A 21,537-nucleotide genomic window follows, 5' to 3' on the forward strand; every position below is an offset into this window, starting at 1 on the left:
GAGGGGGTGGGGTGTGGGGGGGGGGGGGGTAGGGCATATGGGAATAGGACAGTGCTGCAGATCGGTTGGGGATGGTGTTGGCTTCAGGGATGGGGCCGGGCTTAGGAAGAGAGGGGGGTTGGGTTTGGTGGGGAGGTGATTAAGGATGGGGTTGGGGAAGGGGGGTTAGGTTGAACATAGGAATGGAGATGGGGTTGGGTTTGAGGTAGAGATAGAGAAAGTAGAAGATGTGGGGATGGGAAGGAGGGGGGACTGGAGATGAGGGAGGGAGATGGGAGGGAGCTGGAATTTGAAATGGCCTTGGGGTTTAGGATGATATTGCAGCCAGATGGGCTTGAGTTTGGGATGGCACTGGGGTTGGGAGTCCCCCAAGAGGAAATCTGGGCTGGGGCCATGCAGGGCTCACCCTCAGGGTCCAGCAGACGTGCCAGCCCCAGGTGCTGCTCAGCCGTGCGGAAAGCTCTCTGCAGGTTGTAGTTGGCGTTGGACTTGGTGAGTTTGCTGAAGTCCACGAGATCGGGCCTGGGCAGGGGCACAGAGAGGGCAGGCAGCAGGCAGGCTCCAAAGCCAGTGGGCAAATGGATGAAAAGACATCCTTGTCTGAGTCCCACCCAGGGCGAGGGCAGGAGGAGCACGAACCAGCCAGTGGGAAAGCTGTGTGTGCTGGTGCGTGTCTGTACAGCACTTAGCTGTGGGTGTGAGCGCTGCGTGAGGGCACATGTACGTCTGACTTCATGACGCACACGTGTCTACGTGGGTGCGTTCCTGTATAGTATTACGTAGTGCTTGGAAGTATGAGGTCTGGAGCCAGCGCTCCTGACTCAAGCCCCAGCTTGGCCATTTCCTGGCTGTCACTCTGGGTGAGCTACTGCATTGCTTTGTGCCTCAGTTTCCTCATTTGTAAAACGGGTAGAATAATAGCATCTGCCTCATAGGGTCATTGAATATTAATGACTTATTGGAAAGCACTTAGACCAATGCCGGTACACCCAGTAAATGGTCCCCTTGTTAGCAGGACCCTGGTTACAGCTTGCGGGTTTCTGGGTGTGTAGGTGGAGCTGGGTCTCCCCATATGTTCATGAGTGTGTACATAGAGGCTCTGGCTTCCCTCACACTAGTGCAAGCCCCGCCCAGTCTCTAGGCCTCAGTTTCCCCAAACTGTCACATGGTCAATCATGATGTGGGTGAAATTTGTCTGGGTACCCTTCCTCAGCCAGCTCAGCCCCGGGCCCTGTAGTATGAATAGGTGGGTTCACAGGGAGCCAGATGGGGGGCCTGGGAGCTCACCATGAGAAAGGACTTTCTTTTTTTTTTTTTTTTTTTTTTTTTGCGGTATGCAGGCATCTCACTGTTGTGGCCTCTCCCGTTGCGGAGCACAGGCTCCGGACGCGCAGGCTCAGCGGCCACGGCTCACGGGCCCAGCCGCTCCGCAGCACGTGGGATCCTCCCGGACCGGGGCACGAACCCGGGCAGAAGTACTCTCAACCACTGCGCCACCAGGGAAGCCCAGGAAGGACTTTCTGATGGGAGGAGATGCTGTGCACACTCCAGAGTGGACCATCCATGGGGAGTGAGCTGCCCACCCTGTGGGCATCCAAGCAGCACGCAGAGGTAGAAGCCATATATGTGCATGAGTATATTCCTGTGTGCACACATCTGTGCAAGGGTACACGTGTTTCCATGTGTGCACAGGGTATGTGGCCCGGGCAGGGGTCTGTGGGTGCATCTGTGTGTAAGTGTGTGTGTTAGAGCATGTGTGTGAACGGAAATGTGTATGTGTGCAGAGAGGTGAAGGGGGTGGGTCCTGTGTCTGTGTGTGTCATCTATATACATCCGTGTACAGGTGTGTACCTGAGGGATGGGGGTGGGGGTAGGGTGCAGGGCAGGGCTGCCCCAGGTCAGGTGGTACCTGTGCCGGTGAATGAGGGCATTGAAGGCCAAGCCGTCCCGCCAGCTGGTGGTAAAATTCTGGATGTTTACCTCAGGGTAACTGGCAGCGTGGAAGGGAGAGACAGAGACAGAGATAGAGAGAGTCAGGAGGAAAGAGGCAGGAAGGGAGAGACAGACAAACAGAGGTGGATTGATGGATGGTTGGATAGATAGATAGATAGATAGATAGATAGATAGATAGATAGATAGGAGATAGATGATAAAAGATAGATGATAGGTAGGTAGATAGAAGGGTAGATAGATATAGATGATATATAAGTAGATAAGGAAGAAAGAAAAGGAAGAAAGAAAGAGAGAGAAGGAGAAAGAAAGGAAGGAAGGAAAGGAAGGAAGGAAGGGAGGGAGTGAGTCAACATCTTCATTTTGGCCTTGTGTCACTGTGGCATTCCCTCAGCAAGCTACCTCACTGTCAGGGGTATCCATCTCATTATACTGGATGAAGGGTTGCCCAATCTCATATGACAGCATCACATGAATATATGTGTTGGCGAATGTTGTATGTGTGTGGGGAGAAGGAGAGAGGGAGGGAGGGGGAAGGGGACAGGAGAGGAGCAAGAAAGAGAGAGAGGCAGAGAGACAGCAAGATACAGACAGAGATGGGGAAAGAAAGGAGTGGGGAGAGAGGTATGGGGGGGAGAGAGGAGGGAGGGAGAGATCGGAACAAGAAAAGCAGACATAGAGGTAAACACAGACACACGGAAGAACAGATAGCATTGCAAGACAGACAGAGAGCCCCAGGAGGACAAGAGTCAGAGAAAGCCCAGTCTGCATCCATACCTGCCCCTCCCGCCTTCCTCCCAGGGCTGCTCTCCAGAGGGCACTTCAGTTTCAGGTCAGGCCCCTCCCAGCAGGGCGACCAGGGACATGCCCAGTGGTGTCTGTGAGCCCCTCTTCCCAACCCCACTGAAGGTACCAGGACCCTGAGCTGCCTGAGCCCTAGTGTGTGCCCCCCTAGGCTGAGGGGTGGCTGCTTTCAGGGGTGGGGGGGCGGGGGAAAGCTTGGGAATAGGGTCGGGGGCCCACCCAGGTGCACATGAGGCCTTTTGAGGTGCAGGACGAGATCGGGGGAGAGAAGGGTGCAGGATGGGGACAGCCCACCGCCTTCCGGCATTGTTCCCTGAAGAGTCCAAGTTCTAAATTTGAACTTGGCCTTCCGGATTGTTATACAGGTTTATTCATCAAGGTCGGAAGAGCTTGCTACCAGTTCGTTAATTTCAGATGTAACTTTTGATGCTGAGGATTTGGGCTGCCCCCTTGCGCTCCTGTCCCAGAGGTTAGGGCCTGGCCCTCCTGGGGGTGGGGGAGCTTACCCAGCTGTCTTCATCTGACACCACAAGAGCAGCGCGTCCTTGGCCGAGCGAGTCTCTCTGTTGTCCTCAGTCTCAATTTTGATGACTTGAATCTGTGAGGATACAAAACATGGCTGTTGGGGTCTGCAGGGCTTGAGCCTGGGAGTGGCAGAGGAGATGGGAGAGGCAGCTTCAGGCTGAGGGTGGAGCATCCCTTCTCTCCCCCTCCCCTTCCCTTATGGCATGTCCACTCCTCCCTCCTCCCAGAGTCTTTCCTACCTGGCCCCTCTTCACCTCCCTATGGCCACACGGTGGTCCAGCTCCAGTCTCTTCCTTGGGCTCCCAGCTCCCAATTTTGGCCATGACCCCCAACCCAGAGGGATCCTTCTAAATCTGATTATGCCCCTCCTCTTGATAAAACTGTCTAATTTCTCCCCATCTCAGACAGAGTAAGATCAAATTGCTAATCACAGACCACCAAGGCCCTGCCGACCCTTCTGAGCTCAACTCCTCCCTGTCTCCCCGCCCCCCACCTCCCAGTCTCTAGCCATACTGGTCTTTCTGTACCTGCAACATGCCAAGCTCATTCCCACCCCAGGGCCTTTGCATCTGCTGTGCCCCCTGCCTGGAATGCTTTCTCCTTTCATCTTCGTTCAGCCATCAGCTTCTCAGAGAGCCCTTCTCTGGTTACCAAGGCTAAAATCTCAACACAATCAACTGGATATTTTAGATCGCTTTTACTGCTTTATCATAATCTATTCTTTTCTCATAGCTCTTTTTACTTCTCTGCCTAGAATTGATCCTTTTCCCATACATGTCTTGTTTGCACACTGACTTGTTTATTTATTATCTGTCTAAACCCCCCGCCCATGTCTTGCTCCATAAAACAGAACATTTGTCTATTTTGTTTCTGAACTGGAGCAAGATTGCCTGGATTCCAGTTCCAACTCTACTACCTGGCTGTGTGATCTTGAGCATATTACTTCACGTCCCTCGGCTTCAGTTACCTCACTGGTAAAATGGAATAATGAATAGTACCTAATTTATGGGGTTGCTGTGCATATTAAATGCCAAGTGCTTAGAAGAGAGTAAAAACTATGTAAACGAGCTTCATAATGATGGTGGTGATAATGAATTTTTAAAACAGGGTTCCTGGAACATATTAGGTATATTTTTGGAATGATCGATTGAGTGGGGGAGGGACACGCTCCTAAGGCTCCACCCCGGGGGGGTGGGCTGGGGTCACTTGGAGGTCACCTGGAAGCGCAGAATGATGGTCCAGACCAGCCCGAGGGTCAGTCGGTGGTTCCCGTCCACGATGTCATGTGAGCCCACGTTCTCCAGGTGCACACGCTGCTCCTTCAGGAACTGCAGTGCCTTGTCTACATTTTCCAGTGAGTGGATCCTCATGCGACCGCGCGTGGGCCTTGGCTAGGGCGGCAGGGGCATTAGGAAATTCGGCACCTGGCCAAGAGCACTGTGCCCTCGACCCCACCCCTTCCAAAGAAGGCCACCCCCATAACTACGCTCCCCAACCCCATGTCCAAGTCCAGGCCACGCCCCTTCAGTCTTATCAAAGACCCAGAACCTAATTCTTGTAAAGAAGGCCTGCCCCGTTCATAGCCAGAACCTTTCAAGTCATGTCCTTTCAGGGCTTTTGCAAGTTCCTGGCCTCGCCCCTTCAACTTAAGCTCCACCTCCAAACTGATAGCCACACCTTTTATTATGAAGCTCCGCCCTCTGCCTGTAGCCATACTCCCGCCCCTTCCATTGGATTTCTGCCCCAGGCCACCAATGTTTTGCCACTAGTTCCACCCCTCACTTCCTCATTTTCAGGTCCCTGTCTAGAGCCACGCCCATTCCTATCAAGCCCCGCCCCACCCCAGGGCTCTCCTCTTTTTTTATAGCTCTATTCCTTCCAAGGGTGTTTGTTCCTATTCTATAGCCATGCCCCTCACGACTTCCTGAGCTTCAGGCTCTGGTCCTTTAATCAATCTCTAGCTCCATCAGAACACCACCCTTTGCGATGAAGTCCCATCCAAGCCCAGAAATACAACTGCAACCCATACAACAAGCCACACCCATTCAAGAGTTCCGTCTCGTCCCCCAGACTCCCGCGACCTAGGCCTCACCCTTCCGATGACAACCACACCCTCAACCGTAGACCCCCTACAACAGAGTTCTGCCCCTGTTTTATAGCCATGCCTCCTACTACCGCATACCCAGGCCAGTCCCTTCTAATAAAGCTCCTCCCTTTTCCAATAGCCCCACCCCTTCCAGCGGAGCCCCACTCAAGTCCAGAGTCCCGCCCCGACGGGCAGCCCTCTCTGACGGAAACCCGTCTCTGTTCCAAGCCACACCCCCAGGCTCCTCACAACCAAGCTCCATCCCTGGACCATAGCCCCGCCCACCAAAATGAGGTGCCTTTTACCCTCCCAGCCTTTCTAGGTCGCTCCATCCATCCACCCATTAGCCAGGCCTGCAGTAGTCCAGCCCAAGACGCTAGGACCGCCCCCTTTACCCAGCCCTTCTGGCCCCCTCACCAGCTGCTCCCCGGACAGCACTTCCAGGAGCCGCGTGAGCACGAAGCCATCCCTGAGGTCCGCATAGAGGTCCCCGATGTGGCAGCCAACGCGAGCGAGGTGCGAGTTCACCCACTTGGTGAAGGTTTTCTTCTGCACGGCCTCCCGCTCATCTGAAGGACAGGCCCTGATGAGCCCTCATCTCCTCCAGAAGCTCCCCCTTCCAGCTTCACCCCAGCCCTCCACCGCCCAGCCAAATCCTGCTCAGGCCCAGCTCCCTGCTCCCCGGTCTTTGGGCAGGTGGCTCCTCCTACCTGGGACGCCCTCCCCCTCTCCCCGCCCATGCCCACCTGGAGACCGCTTCTCTGTCCTTTAAAGTTTTCCTGAGATGTCACTTCCACAGGAAAGCTGCCCTGTTTCTTACCCTAGTCAGCGCTGTTCATTCGTTCAGGAAATATCTGAGAACCCGCTATGTGCCCCACACTGTTCTAGGCTCTGAATACGAGGCAGAGCTCAGCTTAGTGGGGACACATAATACACCAGGGAGCCACAGAGGGTTAAGGAGGGAGAAGGACAGGATGAGAGTTGGGTCTCAGGAATATCTCTGGCTTCTGTGGGAAGGGTGCATCAGAGAGAGCAAGAATAGCAGCCCAGAGCCCAGGCAGGAAGAGACTGGGGAAAGGACCCAGGAGAGAGAGGAAGAGCCTGGACCCGGGCAGAAGCTGAGGGGACGGGAGAAGGAGGCATACTGGAGACTTATTTAGAGATGAAGAAGTAAGAGTCAGCCACTGACAGGCTGTGGGGAATGAAGAGGAAGGAATATGCTAGACTGAAGTTTCCTTGAGAGCAGGAACCACATCTCCCCCTCTGTAGTAGCTGGACTGCCAGGTTTCCCACATCCCTGGGGCAAGAAGTAGGCACGGGATTACTTAAGCCGGGTGGGGAGGGGAATGTGTACAACTTCCACCTTGCTTGCTTACAAAGAAATTGTTTGGGACCTCTCTTCCCTCTTCCCGTTTTTGTTTTTGTTTTTTTTTGGCGGCGTGGCATTCGGGATCTTAGTTCCCCATCCAGGGATGGAACCCATGCCCCTGCAGTGGAAGCGCAGAGTCCTAACCACTGGACCACCAGGCAGGGAATTCTCGCCCCATTTTCTTTCTTTTTAATAACAGTTTTAGGGACTTCCCTGGTGGTGCAGTGGTTAAGAATCCACCTGCCGATGCAGGGGACACAGGTTCGCTCCCTGGTCCAGGAAGATCCCACATGCTGCAGAGGTACTAAGCCCATGTGCCACAACTACTGAGCCTGCGTGCCAAGAGCCCGTGCTCTGCAACAAGAGAAGCCACCACAATGAGAAGCCTGTGCACCACAACGAAGAGTAGCCCCCGGTCGCTGTAACTAAAAAAAGCCCACGTGCAGCAACGAAGATCCAAAGCAGCCAAAAATAAATAAATTTTTAAAAAAAATAACAGTTTTAGTATGAGCTACATTCCCATACTATAAAATTCACCCTTTTAAGGTGTAAATTCAGTGGTTTTTAGTATATTCACAGAGTTGTGCAACCATCACCTCTATCTAGTAACATTTTTATCACCCCAAAAAGAAACCCTGTACCCATTAAAAGTCACTCCCCATTCTCCCATCTCCTAACCCTAGGCAACCATTCATCTATTTTCTGTCTCTAAGGATTTACCTATTCTGGATACTTCACATAAATGGAATCATGCAGGCCTTTTGTGTCTGGCTTCTTTCACTCAGCATAATGTTTTCAAGGTACGTCCACGCTGTGGCATGTATCAGTACTTTATTCCTTTTACAGTCAAGTAATATTCCATTATATGGATATACTACATTTTACTTATCTATCCATCAGCTGATGGACATTTAGGTTGTTTCCACTTTTTGGTGATTATGAACAATACTGCTATGAACAATAAGGTACAAGTTTTTGTGTAGACACGTGTTTTCAGTTATCTTGAGTATCAACCTGGGAGTGGAATGGCTGGGTCATCTGGTAACTCTGTGTTTAACCTTTTGAGGAAATGCCTGACTGTTTCCCAAAGCAGCTGAACCATTTTACATTCCCACCAGCAATGTACAAGGGTTCCAATTTCCCCACATCCTCGCCACCACTTGTTATTTTCCTTTTTTATTTTATTTTTTAAAATTACGGTCAACCCAGTGGGTGTGAAGTAGTTTCTCAATGTGATTTTTCCCCCCAGATTCACAATTTATTGTACAAATTAAGTATCACATGATGAGTTGACATTAGTTTCTCCAGGCATGAGAACTTAGGAGATGAGATACAGTTTAGAATCCATTTATGTGGCTTTCACAGCTGGAGTTTTTTTGGACCTTAACTTGAAGTATAAGACTATCCAAGCAATGCCTCTATACGTGGCCAGTACACAGTTCATTCTCCCTGTGAGAGTATAAGAGTTGAAATATTTTTTGATACCAGTGAAATGGGATTGGGTGTCAGTTTCTGGACCTGCCACGATTTCAGCCTTCTAAAAGGCACAAACCGCCAGCCTGTCTCAAGGTGGTTTCAATTTGTACTTCCCTAATGATGAATGATTTTGAGCATCTTTCACATGCTTATTGGCCATTTGTATTACTTCTTTGGTGAAATGATCTATGCAAATCATTTGCCCACTTTTATTTTATTTTATTATTTTATTTTATTTATTTATTTTTGGCTGTGTTGGGTCTTCATTGCTGCGCGCGGGCTTTCTCTAGTTGCGGCGAGCGGGGGCTACTCTTCGCTGGGGTGCAGGGGCTTCCCATTGCGGTGGCTCCCCTTGTTGCGGAGCACAGGCTCTAGGCACGCGGGCTTCAGTAGTTGTGGCACGTGGGCTCAGTAGTTGTGGCTCGCCAGCTCTAGAGCACAGGCTCAGTAGTTGTGGCGCACAGGCTTAGTTGCTCCACGCCACGTGGGATCTTCCCGGACCAGGGCTCAAACCCGTGCCCCCTGCATTGGCAGGCGGATTCTTAACCACTGCGCCACCAGGGAAGCCCTGCCTGGGCTTCCACACTCTTTCCCTGACTCCCACAGCTTGAACACCAAGGTCCACAGACCACGGGATGGAAGAAGAAACTGGGAACCCACACTAACTGCTTGGAGCAGAGCCTCCTTGCCAATGAGGCTGCTCATGTAGGGACTATCCAGGGGAGAGAAATAAGCTTCTATCTCCTTTAAGCCACTGTATTGTTGGGTCTCTTGTTACAGCAGCTTAGCCTGTACAGACACTGTTTGCATTTTATCACTAAATAATTTAGCAGTCGCACTTTTAAGTTTCCCATGAGTGCAGAAATCATGATTTATATTGCCAGTCTATTTCCATTTTTAGCCACTTGAAATCTCCCAATAACTTTTATTTCCTAACATTAACCATTTGTAACATTATCAACTACTGCATTTGACTCTGGCAGTAGAAAATACACATTGCTAGAAAACACACACTGACTGACCTGTATTTTTTTGTGCTTCAAGTTGGATCTTGAATGTTTGCCTCTAATTTGAAAGTGAATATGCAGAGACGAACAGTAAATCCAAATGGCAATCTTGTTTGCCTAAGTGTGGGTTTTGTGCTGTTTGGATAGGATGGGGAACCTGTGTGAACACATCAATCACACATGAGGAAGTGATGACAGAAAAGATGCTGAACTGGGTATTTAGTGATTCTGCCTTCCAAAGGAGATGCCCATAGCAGACTGTGGTCCATGCTGAGGCCCAAGTGGAACTTGAGTGCATCCCCAGCATGGTGCGGAATGAGGGCAACTGGATTCAGTCCTGCTTTTACTGATGACCAGCTATGTGACTTCAAAAGCACATCCCTGGGCTTCCCTGGTGGTGCAGTGGTTGAGAATCCGCCTGCCGATGCAGGGGACATGGGTCCGCGCCCCGGTCCGGGAAGATCCCACATGCCGCGGAGCGACTGGGCCCGTGGGCCATGGCTGCTGAGCCTGCCCGTCCGGAGCCTGTGCTCCGCAACGGGAGAGGCCACAACAGTGAGAGGCCTGCGTACCACAGAAAAAAAAAAAAAAAAAAGCACATCCCTCTTCTTTGGGCCTCCATTTTCCCATTTTCAAAATGAGGCCTTAGGACTAGATCAGGATTTCTTCAGTGGGTTCTGGGGGACCCTGGGTGTTTGGAAACTCCTGCTTGGAAGACAAGGACCCAGGAGAATATTTTTAATTTTGTAACTTCATTTCAATGATCCTCAGAGAAAATGAATAGAAACACATCCTGGACTATCTGGATGGTGACTTTATAGAGGACTATGCTGTGAGACTTGGGGGTTTGTGATTACAATCTCGTTAGCATGAAGCTGGGATCCAGAACTGAAATGCCCACCAGGGCCAGGCAGGCTCCACATGAGAGAACGAGGCCCTCCTAAAAGGGGGCAGCGGCCACGTGGCCCTGGCGTCTGGAGTCTCACAGGAGTGAAGGCCCAGCGTTGCCATAGCCCAGGATAGCCCATGAGGTGCCAAAAATCTGGAGATAAAAATCTCCCCGTTTTTAAATGTTGGCAACTGATTTACGTTTTTATAAAACACAGTGGGGCTGAAAACCAAATGTGTCCCAGAGTGCCACTTCTGACCTAAGGCGACATTGAATGTTTACTGTGTTGGTGAGTGTGTGTGGCTACCTCACTGGGTGTCTTCCGTCTGCCTCTCAGGTGCCTTCTCCCCTCTCCTGCACCTACTCTGAGCCCAGGGAGGCTGGCTGGCGTGAACTATATGAATGGGCTCCCTGGCCCTTAAAGGCCTCAGACTTTTGGTTGGGTTTCACTAGCAGGAGATGAGAGGAGAGAGAAAGGGCTGACGGATTTGTTCCCTCCCTGCCTGACCAGCTTCCCCAGGACCTGGTGCCTCTCCCTACATCCCCCACTCCTCCCGGGGATGCCTCTCTCCCCTCTCACCACTCCGTGCCCTGCCCCAGTCCCTGGGGGTGGGGAGGAATCTTCACACCTCTCTAAATAGTCCCTTCATTAAACTCTCCTCAATTTTACCCCTTTGAGGGGGCCATCTGCTTCCTCCTGGCCCTCTAGCTGGCACACATACCTTTGGGTTGTCAAGACTCCAAGGCAAATGACAATCGTCCTACCTCTGCCATTGTGCTCCTATTATTTTGCCATTTATATATTCTTCCCCAATGTGGTAGTCACCAATCGCAAGTGAAATGCATTTCCTTAGAATAACACTTTAATTTTTCACATCTTTAATACATTGAGGTTTTCGTAGAGCAGGAACTAACTACTCCCTTATCTACTACTGGTTACAGAGAAAGGATAGAGAGAGACAATATGTAAATGTTATGTTGGCTGTTAGTCTGGGAAAAGTTAGGAAGCCGGAGACACTAAGTATTGGTGGAAATGTGAGGACAGCATAACCCTCATGCCTGCTGGTGGGGCAGCCATTCAGAAGGCAATCTGAGTCAAATTAAATTAGTGCATAGCCGCCATGAGCCAGCAATTCTTTCCCTATGTATATGTCCCGTAAACTTTTCCACGCTGGTTTATAAAGAGCATGTATGACGATGTTCAGAGTAGTGCCATTAGGGGGGACGGGGCAGGGACAGGTTGGGGGTTGGGGAGAGCCTGGTTGTCCATTATTGGGAAAGTGGAACATGGCGAGCGCACACCATCAACTCCATGCAGCAGTTAGAAGCCAGAGCAGAGGCGCACAGAGCCACATGGATGAGTCTTGAGGCTATAAGGCATAGCGCTGAATGAGAACATAATGCAAAAAATGCAATCGAGACTATGAAAAAACATGCATCGATTAGCAATACCTGCATGTACAAACCCACACGTATAGGGCTCCCAGATTTATGACAAAGTGAAACTGCAGTTCAGTAGGGAAAGGAAAGTCTTTTCAATAAATGGAGCTGAGTCAACTGGACATCCATGTGGGGGAAAAAGAGAACCTTGACCCACACTGTACACAATAATAAATATACTAAATACCATTTGGCTTACAAATCTAAATGTGAAAGGAATACAATAAGGCTTTCGGAAGAAAACATCAAAGAATATCTCCATGACCTTGGAGTAGGCAAAGATTTCTTACACAAGACACAGAATTTTAGCCATACAGAAAATAATGATTAAATAATTATCAAATTAGACTACCTTTAAATTAAGAAATACTGTTCATCAAAAGGCAACGTTAAGAGAATGAAAAGGCAAGCCACACAGTGGGAGAAAATATTCACAACACATATATCAGACAAAGGACTTGTACCCAGAATATGTAAGAACACCCGCAAAACAATTAGAAAAAGGCAGGAAAATTAATAGGAAAATGGGCAAAAGACTTGAATGGGCACTTCACAGGAGGATATCCAAATAGTCAGTAAATATATGAAGAGGAGCTCCACTTCATTAGTTGTTTTTAGTCATCAGGAAAACGCAAATTACGACAGTAGAATGCACAGCCATTAGAATGGCTAAAATTACAAGACTGACCACACCAAAGGTTGGATGTAAAGCAACTGAATCATTCATACACTGCTGGTGGGAATGTAAAATGATACAAACTGGAAGTTTCTACTAAAGGTAGATATACACATACCTTATGACCCAACAATTTCACTCCTGGGTGGTATAAGCCTCAAAAATGAGTGCTTATGTCTCTCAAAACATGTATATTTAGAGCAGCAATAATCTGTAATAGTTTGTGATACTACAAAGCACTAGTTTGTAATAGTCTAGTTTGTGACATCCCCAAATTAGAAGCAAACCAAATGCTCATCAACAGGTGAATGGATAAACCATGGCATTTTCACACTGTGGAATACTATACAGCAATGAAAAGGAACAACCTACACATACAGGTAGACATGGGTGAATCTCATGAGCAGCGTGGTGAGTGAATGAACCCAAATACAGAAGGGTACCCACTGCATGATTCCATTTATATGAAGTTCAAATGCTAGCATAATGAATGTACACTGGCTAGGACAGTGTTTACTCTCGGGATGATACAAAGGCAGCCTGAGAGGGGCTTCTCTGGGGCTGTCAGATTCTGTTTCCTGATCTGGCTACAAGGGGGTGCTCATTGTGGAAATGCTGGACACACAATATATCTGCCTTTCTGTGTCATGTAATACCTTTTAGAGTTAAAAAACATGGATACATGCACACTAATTAGCAACGCACGTGTTGTGAAGGAAAAGATTTGCGTTAAAACAATCAGAATGATTGCCTATAGGAGAGAAGGCATTGGTGTGAAATATGGGACTAAAAGAAAATAAAGGAGTAGATCAAGAGGAAAGGGGCTTCCAACATTGTGAAGCAACTATAGTCCAATTAAAAAAAAAAAAAAAAAAAAAGAGGAACGGGGCCTCCACACAAACTGTGGAGCATGGGACTTCCCTGGTGGTCCAGCGGTTAAGACTCCGTGCTCCCAATGCAGGGGGCTGGGTTCAATTCCTGGTCAGGAACTAGATCCTGCATGACGCAACTAAAAAGATCCCGCATGCTACAACTAAGACGCAGTGCAGCCAAATACATAAATAAATATTTAAAAGAAAAAAAAAACTAAAAAAACTGTGGGGCATGATTATGGGAACTCTCTGTAATGGATGGGACCAGACAATTTTTTAAAATATCTTCATGCAGGGACTTCCTGGTGGTCCAGTGGTTAAGACTCCACGATTCCACTGCAGGGGGCATGGGTTCGATCCCTAGTGGGGGAACTAAGATCCCGCATGCCGCACAGTGCGGCCAAAAAAAAAATTGACCAGCAGGACAGCAGCATCTCGAAGTCACTGTTAAGCTGAAGTTACTGGTTTTGTGGTTTGGGTCTGGAATCCAATATAATGTGTTTTAGTTGTAGAGAACCATAGGCATAAGAGCTATAAACAGAGTTGTGTGTTTTTGTGCATTTAAGAAAACCATATTTCAATGATAACACTTATATGTGGAATCTAAAATACGACACAAATGAATTTATCTATGAAACAGAAACAGACTCACAGATATAGAGAACAGACTTGTGGTTGCCATGGGGGAGGGGGGTGGGGGAGGGAAGGATTGGGAGTTTGGGATTAGCAGATGCAAACTATTTTATCTAGAATAGATAAACAACAAGGTCCTACTGCATAGCACAGGGAACTACAATATATTCGCTATCCCGTAACAAACCATAACGGAACAGAAAACCATAGTTCTAAAAATTAAGTGGACACAGGGAGTATATGAGAATTTTTTTTTTTTCTTAGAGGGCTCCCTACATTTCTCTGGACTCTATGCTGTCTGAGGTGTCCAGGGCTGGTGCTCTCTGAATCAGCGGTTCTAACAGTTGAGGAGTCCTTGATCCTCACGTTACCACATCCCACCTCTGCTTAAAATCTCACCATAGCTCCAGGTGCCCTCACGCTCTGTGGAATGGCCTACAAGGCCCCTCAAGACCTGGCGGCCACTGGTCCCTTGCCTGCCATCATTTGCTCACCACTTCGCTCCAGCCACTCTCAACTTCTAGAGGTCTTGCCTATTCTGTTCCCTCTCTCTGGAATATTCTTCCACTCTCTTCCCCAGGGTTCACTCTTGTTTGTCCATTAGGGCTCAGCTCAGCCATCTCGTCCTCCAGAAAGCACTCTGATTCTCTAGACTGGATCAGGCCCCTCATCTGGTCTCCTAGAGCCCTGAACTTCCACATCTGGCCTCTGCCTGTGCCTCCTCCATCTCGGCCCTGATCCCTGTGGGTCATCATTTTGGGCTGGATCTAACTTTCCCACTGGACTGGGAGCCCTGGAGGAGCAGGACCAGGGCTGCCTCAGTCACCACTATGTCTCTCACATCGTCCAGGACAGGCCAGGCGCAGAGCAGTCACTGATTAAATATTTTGTGGATGAAATAATAAATTCTAGAATTCTAAGTTGATACGTTCCCAAGTTTTTAAATCTATGAGTCTAAAAATACAATTTTGGGACTTCCCTGGTGGTCCAGTGGTTAAGACTCCACACTTCCAACGCGGGGGGTGGGGGCGCAGGTTTGATCGTTGGTTGGGGAACTAAGATCCCACATGCCGTGCATCACGGCCAAGAAAAGAATAAAAAATAAAAATATTTTTTTAAAATACAATTTTGGGCTTCCCTGGTGGCGCAGTGGTTAAGAATGTGCCTGCCTATGCAGGGGACACGGGTTCGAGCCCTGGTCCGGGAAGATCCCATATGCCGCGGAGCAACTAAGCCCGTGCGCCACAACTACTGAGCCTGTGCTCTAGAGTCCGCACGCCACAACTACGGAGCCCACGTGCTGCAACCACTGAAGCTCACGTGCCTAGAGCATGTGCTCCTCAACAAGAGAAGTCACCACAATGAGAAGCCCGTGCACCGCAACGAAGAGTAGCCCCTGCTCGCCGCAACTAGAGAGAGCCCGCGCGCAGCAGCGAAGACCCAGTGCAGCCAAAAATAAATAAATAAATAAATTTATAGAAAAAAATTTTTAAGGTTCCACAAGTATATGTTTATATTCTTCTAGGTGTCTAAACCAGAGGAAGCTAGCAATCCATGGGTTGAATCTGGTTCAGACTTTATGCACTTACGGTTGTTTTTTATTTTTTGGTTTTTTTGATTGGGAAATTGCAAGTAAACATCAGAGATAGCAGCTCTGGGCCTGCATTTCCCCATGGTTAGAACAGGTGACTAGGGCGACCACAGTCCCCAGGCCACACACTCGTGTATGTCACCTGCTTTCCCAGAGGCTCTTGAGTTTAACAACCTGCTCGACATCTTGTAAGTTTCCAAGAATCTTAATATTGAAGACCCCATGATTGTCAAATGCTGAGTTACTAAAATTCCGAGATTCTAAGGGAACTCATTCTGATTTGGGGATTTTAAGATTGCATGACTCTTGACAATGTATATTTTATGTGTGTAACACTCCATGTTTCTGAGATATTAACATTCCAAGGGTCATCGTGCTAAGGGTCTAATGTTTTAAAGGCTTACGATTATGGAGTTACATGTCTCTGAAGGGTCTTTGTGCGTAAAACTTTAATATTGATGAGTAAACACTTCTGAGGTTCTAAAGCCCCGTGAATACAAAGTCCTAAAGTTCAAGGGCCTACAGTTCCAGAGGTCTAAGATCCTAAGACTCTATAACTATACAGTTCTCCGGTCTTTGCTTATATTGTCCTAAAACATCCAAGTATGGTGACCAACCATTCCAGTTGTCCCAATACTGAGGGTTTCAGTGCGAAAAACATGAATGTGCGGTTGTTCTTTCTTAAACTGCTCAGGATCCACGTTTCTAATCTGAAATCCTATAGGTTTAGGATTATAAAGCCCTGATGATCTATGTGCATTAGAGTTTACGTTTCTGATGTTCTAAGACCCTAGGAGCCAACGATTAAAATGTCTTAAGATCTGTGATTATAAAGTTCTGTTTACACGAGTCTCCACTTCTAAAGGTCTTGGGTTCAAAGAATCTCTGGGTATGACATTCCAAGGTCCTAAGATGCGAGGTTTCAGCATTTCAGGATTCTAAGGAAGTACGCTTAGAAAGTCCCGTGTTTCTGGGATTGTATTGATACATTTCTAAGGTTCTATGGCTGCACTGCTCCATACAGCAGCCACAAGCCACATGTGGCTATTGAAATTTAAATTAATTAAAACGAAATCAAATTAAAAATTCAATCCCTCAAATAGCACTGGCCACATTTCAAGTGGCCACAGCCACAAGTGTCAGTGGGTAGTATATTGGATATCACAGATACAGAACATTTTCCCATCATCATGGAAAGTTCTATCGGACAGTGCTGGTCTAAAGATTCCAGGTCCAAATGTCTGTAACTCCCTTCCCATCCTCCAGGCCATCAAGGTACAAAGACACCACCCCAGCAGCTTCCTCCCTTCCTTCCCTCCCACCCTCGCACCCCAGCCCTCCTCCAGGTACCTGCCAAGGCCTTGATCCGGGAGCACTCAAAGAGTGAGGCGGCTGCGGCGGAGGCGGCTGGTTGCTCCCGCTCCCAGCCCCTATCTGGACTCTCCCAGCGGGCTGCAGGGTTGTTATTATTAGGGGCTGGCGGCCCCTCCATGTTATCCACTTCCCCTGGTACCTGCGCCATCGGGGAAGGTGAGGCCTGGGGATGAGGAGAGGAAGGTTAGGGCTAGAAACAGGGCCTGAGTTCAGAGGTCCCACTTCTAACAGCAACTGGCTGGGAGTCCTGTTCCCTCTCACCTTCAGCTTCTCTGTCTTTAGAAGGAACATGATAATAATGACAATAATGTTCACCCTGACCACATCATAGGGCTGTCTGTGGTCAAGCACCAAGTTTAGTGCAGGGTAGGGGCTCGGCAAATTGTCACTGTTGGGACTTCCCTGGCCACCCAGGGGTTAAGACTCAGAGCTTCCACTGCAGGGGTCACAGGTTCAATCCCTGGTTGAGGACCTAAGATCCCACATGACACAGAGACCCCGCATGCCGTGCGGCAAAAAAAAAAAAAAATTGTCACTGTTATTATTGTTAGAAAGAGAACATTGTTATCAATAGAGCTCTATAAGGCAGTAATAACAATAATTCACATTTATTGAGCAGTTGCACTGTGCTCAGTACTTTATATGCGTTATCTTATTTAATTCCCACAAATTTAATTCTGTAAAGAATTAAGCCTATTTTACAGAGGAGGAAGCTGAGGCACAGAGGGGGTAATTCACTTGCCCAGGGTCACACAGCTAGTGAGTAACCAGGATTCAAATGTAGTCACTGTGATCAAATAACTGCATTAATGGCCTCAGTTCTTCATCCTTATAGCCACACCCTTTGCCATATAACTCTTCAGTGTTCTCCCACTCTGGGGATGGGAGGAATGGAAGAGGGGGGTGGGGGGACATGCCCTACCCCTTGACTCTGGGTTTGGCCACATGACTTGCTTTGACCAACATTATGAGGTAGAAGTGCTGGTGAGTTCTGAGCCCAGGACTCAGGAGACATTGAATGTTTTTGCTTGTGTTTGACTGTGGCCATGAGACTACTAGGCTAGTCCAGGTCCAAGGCCCTCATCACAGCCAAGGTCAGCTAGAGCAACCAACAGTCAACATCCCCCTACCCATCCCAACTGGTGAATAAGCTCCTATAAGCCCAGCCTAAGTCGCTGACCTCAGACTGACTCGAGGCTAAATAAATGCTTAGTGTTTTAAGACACTGAGTTTGGGGGTGGTCTCTTATGCAGCATTATTGTGGCAACAGCTAACTGACATACTGCCTGACTCCAGAGCTATGTTCTAGAACACTGCCAGATTGTAAATATGAAATTTAAGGGTGTGGGAGACATTGGATACATCTCCTCCACCCTCTGGAACCCCAGGCCTGATTCTAAGACTAAGAAAGGAGGGAGTTGGGAGGAGATCAGTGTCCCCATTCTCAAAATATTCTGACAGTTGCCAACTCACTAGATTTTAGGAAGGCAGGGTCTAGGTCTTGGTCAGTGTAGCGGAGACTGTCCCTTTCAACAGACACTCAAAAATCCATTATTATTTTTCCCTTCTTCCACGGAAAGCAGTAAGTGGGCACCTGTGTGACCTTGGCTGAGTCACTTACCCTCTCTGGGGCTGAGTTTGTTCATCTGTAAAGTGGTAATGATAATGGTACCCATTTCCTAGGGGTGTTTGAAGATGACAGGATTAATAATGCAGGGAACATGGTATCTAGTACACAGCAAGCCCTCAATACATGGGCCTTGCTATTATTATTCACCCTCTAGTCACATATCTTAGCAAATAAAAGTGCCTGTGCTGGAGTCTGACAGAAATGAGTTCAAGTCCTGCTTTATTCTTGCTGTATCTTTAAACCCGATTACCTTTAACTTGGCTTCTCTGTGCCTCAGTTTCCCTCCCTGTGAAACGGTGAGCACAACTGTTTCCTCAATGGAGGATACTTGGAGATGGAGAGGCACTTAGCACTTCGTGATCTCTCAGGCAGTCTGGCGGTGGAACAGCCCTGGCCATTACGTGATTCAAGGGGAGAAGGAAGGGAGAAGGCGGTGGCGGAGGCGGAGGTGGAAGGGGGTGTCCTGCAGACTCCAGGAAAGGTTGGCCGGGCGAGGCTGGGGATGGGACCTGAGATAGGAGGCTTTAACCCTTCCACGGCCGCGCCTCTCTCTCCCTGCAGTCTAGTCACCGTTCCCAAGGAGAGGGGCCTGGGAAGGACAAGGCTTGGATGAAAGACCCACGCATGGCGCGGAGGCTGGACTGGGTTGAGGGATGGGAGCTGATTCTGCCCTCGACCCTCCGCCTCCCCCAGCCGGGGAGACCCTCGGGGCTCAGGCCATGCCCAAGGCGCGCGGGGGAGGGATGCTAGGGCAGGTGGGAAGATGCTGGAGGGAGGGACTATCCATCCCCAAGCCGCTCACCTGGGCCCGCGGCCGCCGGTGCCGCTGTCCCCGCTGCTGACCGTGCCCGACCGCCCTCCCTGTCGGCGTCCACTGCCCGGCCTGGCCGTCTCTGCTCGGCCCCACCGGCCCAGCCGCTCGGCCAGATCCGCATGCGCCGCGGCCGCCGGCGCGCCTCCTCCCGCTCGCGCGGCCGCCGCGCTCGGCGCGCCCCCGGGACCCCCTCCCGCCCGCGGTCCCCCGCCAACCCCGGCCGCCTGCAGCGCCGGCCCACGCGCGGTCACACACCCGGCCACGGCGTGTTAGATACACAGCTGCAGGGGCCCGAGATAGCGTCACACACAGTCCGCACTCTCACGGGGTCACACAGTCCCACACTGCCACACACACACCGGGTCACCTACAGCGTCACAGACATTATCCACATCCACACACTCACACTGCCACCCCCTCACATGGGGTCACACAGGGTCAAATATTCAAACCGTCTCACGCAGTCATAAGCTCACATGAGGTCCCGCCCTGGAACAGTGCCCGACAGCGTCACACACTGTAAAACACTCAAATACTGTCACCACCATTCACGCGGTGTCATACGCAAGCACACATATACCACACACTGTTGCACACTTCCATGGGGTCACAAAGAGTGTCATATACTCACACATCACACACGGCTTCGCTATCACACAGCGTCACACACTTTTACACACTCAAACTTGTTACACCCCTTACACACTCACATGGGGGTCATACACCCTGCACTGTCACCCACTTACACATCACACAGTCACAGGTCACAAATAGCACCACCACAACAGTCAACACCCACAGCCACACTCAAATGACGGCACGTTGTCACACAACTTACGTGACACACGCAGTGTCACACACTAACAGAGTCACACACTCCCACATAACACAACTCACACATGTCCCACATTCACACCATATCCCCCAGCGGCATGGATGCATACAGCATCACAGACTGACACACTGTCACCCAGTGTCACCACAAGGTCTCAGAAGAACAGCATCAATGTCTTCCACACGTGGTGTCACACACAGTCTCATACTGTAATACAGTGTTTTACGCAGAGGATGGCACATGGTATCACCCACAATCATGCTCTCCTTTGGCGTTATTCACAGTCACACAGGGCCACACGGGCACATAGACACGCAGTTACACAGTGTCACACCCACACACCCACACTGTCCTCCCTCACTTTTTCCCCTTGTAGCCTAGAGGAGGCCTTGGGGCGTAGCGTTGAGTCCCAGATCGGCCTAGTGGCTCTGAGAGAGGAGGTCTGAGCGAAGAGAGAGATGTGGGTGTGGCCCGCGCTCCCCCGCCCCGCTCTGGGAGTTTAGAGCTCGGAGGCGGGGCACTGGGTTCACCGTCGTAGACCGCCAGATACGGCCACGCCTCCCAGTCTAAGTGGCGGGCTGGAAGGCGGTGCTGGGCCGCAGGCGGAGGCGAGCCGACTCCCGCCCCGCCCACCCCGTTCTTAACCAGAGGAGTGGCCTTATGGCCCCGCCCCTCGGCCGGAGTCTGGGGCAGGAGGCTGGCCGAGGCGTGGCCCTCTGAGAGGCCCCGCCCCGTCTCTCCCGCTAGGGAAGGACGGAGAGGGAGGCCTAGCAGCCAGTGGGTTCCCGCGTGTCCTGCGACTCCGCGGCCTCGCACCCCTACGACCCCGCACCCCCACGACCCCGCAGCATGGCCGTCAAGAAGATTGCCATCTTCGGCGCCACCGGCAGGACCGGGCTCACCACCCTGGCGCAGGCGGTGCAAGCAGGCATGAGCTGGGGCGGGCAGGGGGTGTCACGGGGTGCACAGACAGAACTTTAGGAAGTGGCATCATGGGGTCGGGCCGAGGCTGGTTGGGGCCATCAGTGCCTTGGTGTGTGAGGACCTACGGGGGCAAAACAGGTGGCCACGGGGGCAGAAACGGGGGACGCTGTGAGGTCCAATTTTACGTGAACCCAAGGAACAGGTATTGGCCCTAGGGGGCTAGGGGACTGTAGTGTGACAGGGTTAAATCCAATGCTCTGACGAAATGTAGTTGTTATTGTGGTGCTGGTGGTTGCACACCCAGCAAGGGCTTAACTAAGCCAGGCATTGGGCTGGCCTCCCAGCACTGTCCTCTCTTAGCACGTGTTAAATCCGTACAGCACTCATGTCGGGTGGGAACTAGTATCACCTCATTTGACAGGTGAGAAAACTGAGGCCCACTGAGTGATCTGCCCAATGTCACATAGCTGGAAAGTGGCAGTGCTGGAATTTGTACCCAGTGCTTGCGCTTTGTTTGTTTGTTGTTGTGTGTTTTTTTATTGAGACCACCAACGGGTCTTCCGCCCCGCCCACATTTTATTTATTTATTTAGTTTTGGCTGCGTTGGGTCTTCGTTGCTGTGCGCGGGCTTTCTCTAGTTTC

General features: G+C 50.1%; 2 protein-coding genes across 2 annotated transcripts in view; both read right to left on the reverse strand.

The window, feature by feature from the left end:
- SPTBN4 (spectrin beta, non-erythrocytic 4) overlaps window positions 1–16,840 on the reverse strand; it is a 71,965-nt gene extending 55,125 nt beyond the window's left edge. The window contains exons 1-6 of the mRNA XM_024132613.3: window positions 16,669–16,840; window positions 5,783–5,934; window positions 4,497–4,670; window positions 3,261–3,352; window positions 1,910–1,990; window positions 407–522 (exon numbers count right to left, since the gene is read on the reverse strand). Of these exons, the coding sequence (XP_023988381.1) occupies window positions 407–522; window positions 1,910–1,990; window positions 3,261–3,352; window positions 4,497–4,670; window positions 5,783–5,934; window positions 16,669–16,840 (787 nt within the window). The remainder of the gene's footprint in view (window positions 1–406; window positions 523–1,909; window positions 1,991–3,260; window positions 3,353–4,496; window positions 4,671–5,782; window positions 5,935–16,668) is intronic.
- Window positions 8,083–8,915, reverse strand: LOC112067296 (ATP synthase membrane subunit K, mitochondrial-like). Its single transcript, XM_055079213.1, has 2 exons — window positions 8,871–8,915; window positions 8,083–8,271 (listed from the first exon to the last, which is right to left on the reverse strand). Exons 1-2 carry the CDS (start codon window positions 8,913–8,915, stop codon window positions 8,083–8,085), a joined length of 234 nt encoding a protein of 77 aa, XP_054935188.1.
- Window positions 16,841–21,537: the final 4,697 nt, after the last annotated feature.

The sequence above is a fragment of the Physeter macrocephalus genome, chromosome 17 (genome assembly GCF_002837175.3).
Source record: "Physeter macrocephalus isolate SW-GA chromosome 17, ASM283717v5, whole genome shotgun sequence".
In the NCBI taxonomy this organism is placed as follows: domain Eukaryota; kingdom Metazoa; phylum Chordata; class Mammalia; order Artiodactyla; family Physeteridae; genus Physeter; species Physeter macrocephalus.